General features: G+C 35.7%; 1 protein-coding gene across 1 annotated transcript in view; it reads right to left on the reverse strand.

The window, feature by feature from the left end:
• Positions 1-150: 150 nt before the first annotated feature.
• The window catches only part of LOC104492952 (angiopoietin-2-like), a gene marked incomplete at its 3' end in the record, with an annotated part of 24,864 nt that continues 18,334 nt past the window's right edge, over positions 151-6,680 (reverse strand). The window contains exons 2-3 of the mRNA XM_010135563.1: positions 2,163-2,318; positions 151-272 (exon numbers count right to left, since the gene is read on the reverse strand). Coding sequence (XP_010133865.1) covers positions 151-272; positions 2,163-2,318 — 278 coding nt within the window. The remainder of the gene's footprint in view (positions 273-2,162; positions 2,319-6,680) is intronic.

Below are 6,680 nucleotides of genomic sequence, written 5' to 3' on the forward strand. Positions count from 1 at the left end.
ATAATAATATATAAAGAATAAATGAGCACAGCTGTGTGCGAGGAGCTTCTGTACAAGGCCTTATTTTCCTACTTGAGTGCATTTGCTTCTAAAACCATTAGAAGGGCACTCCAGGGAATAGTGTTCTATTGGGTTGATAAGCCAACTTACCTGTTTTTTTCTTGTAATTTAGTTATCTCGTTGGTCTGATCTGAAATCTGTCTTTCTAGTTTGTTTGTTGAAAGAGAGTGTTCCAAAAGCTGAAGTTCAAGTCTGGTTGTCTGGTTTAATACCTAAATAAAATTTATAAATATATTTGAAAATCAAGATACTTCTTTCATATTTAGAATTTCTTCTTTGTGAAATCATGCAAATATCTACTCAAGCCTAAAATTAAAAAAAAAAAAAAAACTTTAATTTGGGCACAAATGCTCATAGAATTAGAATGAATAAAATTAGTGCAACTCTGTGTTTATTCTTGTACACTACCATATATCATTGGTAATATTTCAGTAGTTATGCTATGTTTCTGATCAGTGGCTGAGAGTTACTGTGTACTTTAATTTTGCTGTCATAGCTTCTCCTCTGTTATGATAGTCTTATTTCATTCCTGGAACTCTTACAGTTGTTGTTCATTGAATAATTTGAGTTGTTTTCTTAGTCTGGAGTAGAAAGCGAGTATTTTGCATATCTCTCACTGGTTGAAATCTTGACCCAGTCCTGAAAGCACTAGATAGTTCCCTCTTAGATTTTTCCGTTAATCCCAAATATATTTTAAACTCTTTATCATATGAACCACGCTTTCATTGATTCGTTCCTTGAATGTTACCTTTTCTATATGTATTGTTACCTTTTCTATGTGCATTGTTTACTGGCTAAATATATTTGCATCTTTAAATGAAGAAACGCAGATATTAGGAAACATGGAAGGTAATTTTTGGTTTGTATCAGATTGCATTACTTTGAGGCATTGTTTTAGAACAGCTTTTTATAATTCAGCAGAATTTGGCTTTCCTTGGCAGGAAGAATTGATTACTCGTGTCCTTCATGTTAAACAGTCATTCAGGACATGATTTCACGCTTAAGTGTAATTGAAAACTATTGCCAAAAGTAAGTGTCCTTGAGAGAGCAATTGTTTGGTTAATTTCCTTATGTTGTTAATTAAGCCCTTAACCCAGTCACCAGTAATTTCAAGCAGAGAAGGAAAGGTACTGTGAAGATTTTCTTCCTCTAAGCAGAAAATAATAGAATAATTCCCATGTAGACCCTACTGTGAATGAATACATTCTCTCAACATACACAAAATGCTGGGCTCCTGAATAAGACAATGAGAAGGTTGATTCAATATGCCTGTGAGCTGTGAACTATCAGTTTATCAAAGAGCTCACAAAGGCATGCTATATTCATTATTTGTTTGGTGAATTATATATCTGAATCTTGCTACCTTCTTAGCAAAACTACAAATACATACCATTCTACATTGATTGGACTTGTCCTTCTATTAAAATCTGCATTCTATTTCACAGAAAGTTGATACTTTCAAATTAAAGCAAAAACTAAAGTTAAGCCCTTTTTTTGTTTGTTTGAATTAATTTAGAGACTAATATGTGCAGTAGGCAAGTTTATTTTTCTATGAATATACTTTTCTAGGAGCCTCCGCCTAATTCCTTATTTCTTGATTCATCTTGGAGTCGTTTATCCCTCTGTTAAATAACAATATTATAGTGCATTGTGCTGGAAATTAACTGTTATCCCACTTACGGTATCTGTGAAAACATTCTTTAGAAACACATATTTTTCTTGATAACAGGTTTTTAAAAATACAAAGGAAAATGTAAATGTAACAAGGCAGTTATCCTGGTAAAAGGAACAAAGGCAGTTTGAAGGAACTCTTGGCTAAGATCTGATGGTGAAAGGTGAATAATCAAGGGAGATATACAAGAGGGTTGTATATACAGGGAGGGTACCCAACTGATACTTGGCTACAGCACAGTAGTATTAAGTACATTATGTTTAAAGAGGAATGTAACAATCTTCTTGCTAGACATACTTCAAAATCTGCTGAAATTGAGGTCTTTCAAGTGACAACAGTGGGCTTGAGATGGAACTGTGTGTTACCAAATACTAAAGTTTCCTTAAGCCACGTAGAGCTGTTGATTATAGTGATTGACTTCATTACTTACTTGTGCTTCAACATCTGTTAATTTGCGGGTCTGTTCAGCTGTTTGATTTAGTAAGTTTGTGCCTATTTCAATCATTACTGCAGTCTGGTTCTGCACTGCAGTTTGCTGGATCTCTACCATTTCTTTCTTCATACTGTCTTGGATGTAATTCTCAAGCTACATGGGAAAGGAAAGAGAGAAGATAGTTGCATTCTTTAAACGCTGGAGGGGGCGGGGGGTGGGTAGTACAGTAAGGCTGCTGGCTGCCTTGCTAAACAAATTTGTTCCTTGTCCTTTCTGTTGTGCATTGATGTGAAGTTTCCCAGTACTGAGCTCTGTGAGAGGAAGGGTAAATATGACAAGGAATGTGTGGGTACCCGTTTTCTAAATGCAGGAACGGAGATTTGCAGGAGGTAGGTAGAAGGCACGGTGGTGAGAAAGTTTGTGGACATTTGGAAGCTTTTCTGCCTTAGTGCTCCCACCATTGTAACCATCAGAGGAGCTTCACCAGCTTCGGCAGCGATGGAAATTTTTTTGGAAGACAGAAATTTAGTCATTTCCTGTATCTAGACTTAAACTATTTTCAAAAGCACTTTTCATCACATGACTAGAAGTCACAAGAAGAGGTCAGATGTCATTTGACACTGTTATGTGCACGTATTTATTACAGAGAATTTCAAATAAAGACATAAAGCATTAGGAAAAACTATAAATACTTTAAATGATTAATATTTAGGAAAGCAAAAACTGGTTTAAATAGTTGATGCTGAAGTAATTTCCATGTCTAAACTAATACAGCTGCTTTGGTAGTCATTTTATAACAGAGTACACTGCTTTCAAGGAAAAAAGCAAGGAGAGAATAAGGAACCTTTCACAAATTTTTTTTCTACGTGTCTGGATTATCAAAAAGTAGTCTGATCTTTCTCCGTACTTATTTAGTATTTTCTCAAGAACTTTCATATTCCATTCATGAGTCATTGCTTATGTTTGAACTCTTAAAAATCCAGGCCACATGATTTCTTTTTTTTTTTTTCATTGACTGGGAAAATTTCTAGAGATCTCTAGAATTGAACTTCTACTTAATTCCAACATTGTTCTAGCAAGAGAACCATAATAATTTTTGAGCTTCACGCTCTACCTACGAAGAGGATATTAGCTTATAACAAAGAGCTAGTGTCATTAAGTACAAATTATAAAACAGTACCAATTCCTAATCTAAGGAAAATGGTAAAACAGATTGATATTTTGATTTTTTTTAAAAAAAATATTTTTTTGGTAATGCTGTCTTGATATGAATAATGGCTTGTAGTGAGGACGAGCTTTGAACATAATTGTATAGCTTCTTTTCACATCAATGAGGAAAAAGTAGCTTATCGTTTAATATTCTATCAAACCACTGTTCAAATATAGCCATTCCACTTCTGACCAGCTAAAGATCAATTGGCAGATCTATCAGCTTTGAATGTTTTCCCCTTAAATATTACTTGAGCAAGGACTGGATTTTTTTTAATGACTTTGCAGGTGTTGTTGAAAGTGGCAGATGGAGAAAACAGGGTGTATTAAGAAGTTAAAACCCCTAAAACTGGAAGTATATTCTTAGTTTGGAGTAAGCGTCCTTTCTTTTGGTCCAGTGTGACCAAACTTTCAAAGCAGTATTTGTTTGTTCCCTCCATTCTCGTCATGGAGCTGGTGAACTGCAATGCACGACAGAGATTTCAGGTCTGGCCACAGGCTTTGACCCACATCTGCTGTACTGCTGCCTAAGTGTACTTGTTTTTCTGGAGTACCACAAGGATTTAAAACTAGCCTTTGGACAGCCTTCCAATGCTTCTTGTATACTTTCTGAATACTAAAAATTAGTATACAGTCAACTGGGTTTTGGCATGATAATTTAACATTAGTATCTTCAATCACCATCACACTATGGCAATTAGCATTGTTCCCTACTCACAGGATCAGTTGTTTGCTTCTGGATATTTCTCATTTTCAAGAGCTTTCCCACACAGACAAATCTAATTTGACCACACACATCGGAATTTTTTTTTAAACTTTGGTGACATTTTTTAGGGCAGTTTCTTCTTTTCTGCTGAACGAAGATCAGTGGCTTTTAATTGTGTAGTAACAGTAAGACATCTTTGGTCCTTGATGATTAGGCTGTGAGATGTTGGAGTATAGAGCTAATTTTAAAAGTACTGCAAGGTGGTATTTAGTGCACCATAGTCCAAGAAGATGTGCAGAATTCTGGAGGCTTATATATAGATAAAAAGAAGTAATTTTTCACTCAAGTTAGATGCTGCTCCATGAAGACGGAGAACAACTAATTTGTGTCCCTCTGAAAAGGCTAGACATCTGGGGATTAAAAAATTTATGTGTCCCGATTATCTTCAGTGGCTGAAGCTGGAGAAAGGGACACCTTAATAGCAACTTGGAAAAGACCTTTGCTCAAATGCACCTCTGTTAAAATAAAATTAAGGGAGATCTCCAGAATGCATTTTATTTGCCTCAGTACCACAGTCAAGTATTGTAATGCCTTTATAAAGATCAAGGATATGGCCTCCTATGGCAGACTCAGTGCACATCTGCAGTTAGAAAAGAGACATTGGGGGGGAAAAAGGACATAGAGAGGAAAAAAAAAAACTGAGATGTCTCACTCCTTGCATCACAGAGATACCATATGAGAAGGCACTGAAAATATTTTGTTGTCTTTAATTTAGAAAAGAGGCCCACAAAAAAAGAAATAATAAATGAACAAAGAAAGACTGATCAAGGGCTTGGTTCTTTCATAAAATAATTGTGGATATTAAACCTCATTTTTAAAGGTTGGTTCCTTGTTCACTAGAGAGAGATCGGAATGAGAATCTGAGCAAAGTAATCTCTGAAAATAAGATTACAGAACTGCACGACTTCTTTGAAAATCTTATCACTGAGTTATTCCAAAACACACTACTAGAAAATGAGTTAATTCTAGGCTTAAGGATAAGGTAAACATCTTATGGTAGGCTTAGGCAATTGCCCAGTTAAAACACACAGCTGTAAGGTTGCTCTGATTACAGCATACAAAACTTGTGATTACAATTTAAGGCATCTGGTGGTTCTGGTTGCCAGATTTTTATACTGTTTGTCACTGTGCTTGCAACCTTAGAAAGCAGTTTTGTTCGGACACAAAGATTTACATTTTCATAATTTATCTTATTTAAATATCTGTAAGTATAAGCCTATCTCCAAGTATCTAACTTCTTTCAGATAGTATCTCATTCATGTGATATATTCCAAATCACTGAAGTATTCTCTTGACTGCAGTTCAACAGTTCGTCTTCACATCTGTTTTTCAACTAAAAAATATTCAATAACTTAAGGAATATGGTATTTGAACTTACTCGAAAGCATGAAAAATGAACATCAAAACGGATTTGTTTTAAGATTTAAAACCAATTTAATGATATGGCTCATGTTTTCTAATTTAGAACAACATGAAGTATCAAAATTACATTGACCTATTGGCTCTGGAGCTTCTTGTGGGTTTTTTTCTCTAAAAACCCTGCAAAGCGTGATTACATAAACCCTTTCTGTTCTTTCCTTCATATCCACTAATCCTCTCCCACTTTTAATCATTCTCTGTACATGCAGATTCTTTTCCTGACCTGGACCAAGATATACACTCATCCCTCATTGCCTGTATTCCCCTCTCTCTTCATCATACAATGCAAAATTCTAGAAAGTAAGACTTTCTACAACTACATTTCATAATTCTTTTAATGGCAGTTGCTTACTTTCATCTTTCTTCAAAGATGAGCAGAAGAATTACTTTCATCCAAAATGCCCATCATCTCCCATTGACATTAACGAGAGCATTGGTGTCCCCATTGCATACTCTTGAAAAGCAAGGAGCCTGAGATTCCATGAGAGGGAAGTGGAAGAACTTTTTCAATACAGCTCCAGTTAAGGCAGCCAAGGCTGAGCTTCATCAACACCACCGAGGATTAGCAGACATTTTGCAAGACTGCAGTTCTTTGTGGCACGCCTCTTTGCAGAGTACTATTCATCAGCTCCTGCCAAGGAGCCTCATTCCTTTATAAGCAGTAGCACACTCATAATTTCTGAAGCGGGGAGAATAGCCTGAGTCATTTACAAGAGGCAAGGTCACAGGAATTAAATCCTACAGTCCCCATCCATGAGTTCGAAGCTCGGCAGTTTGGTTTGAACAGTGTGTCTGTCTTCTCCAAAATTTTGCTCAAATTTGGAAGATGCAGCAGGGATTATTTGCCAGATTTCTCCTTTGCCACATGGCTAGTTATGGGAAGATATTTTGTAATCTCTTTTTAATTCAGTTAATAGCTGGCATGTAAGACTTGTGTTGATATGTGTTAACCTTGATTACATGACAGTTATTTTGCATAAAGTAATTGTCAGAACCTAATAGCTATTAGTGCTGTATCTTCTTTCAGAAATTCTGCTTTTGAGGGTGTAAGTCAATCAATGAATCCTACCTTAACGAAATGGCAGGGAAGCGGGAAAGAGGTATTAATACCTTTATTTATA

This window comes from Buceros rhinoceros, unplaced genomic scaffold (genome assembly GCF_000710305.1).
Source record: "Buceros rhinoceros silvestris isolate BGI_N320 unplaced genomic scaffold, ASM71030v1 scaffold410, whole genome shotgun sequence".
Classification (NCBI taxonomy): domain Eukaryota; kingdom Metazoa; phylum Chordata; class Aves; order Bucerotiformes; family Bucerotidae; genus Buceros; species Buceros rhinoceros.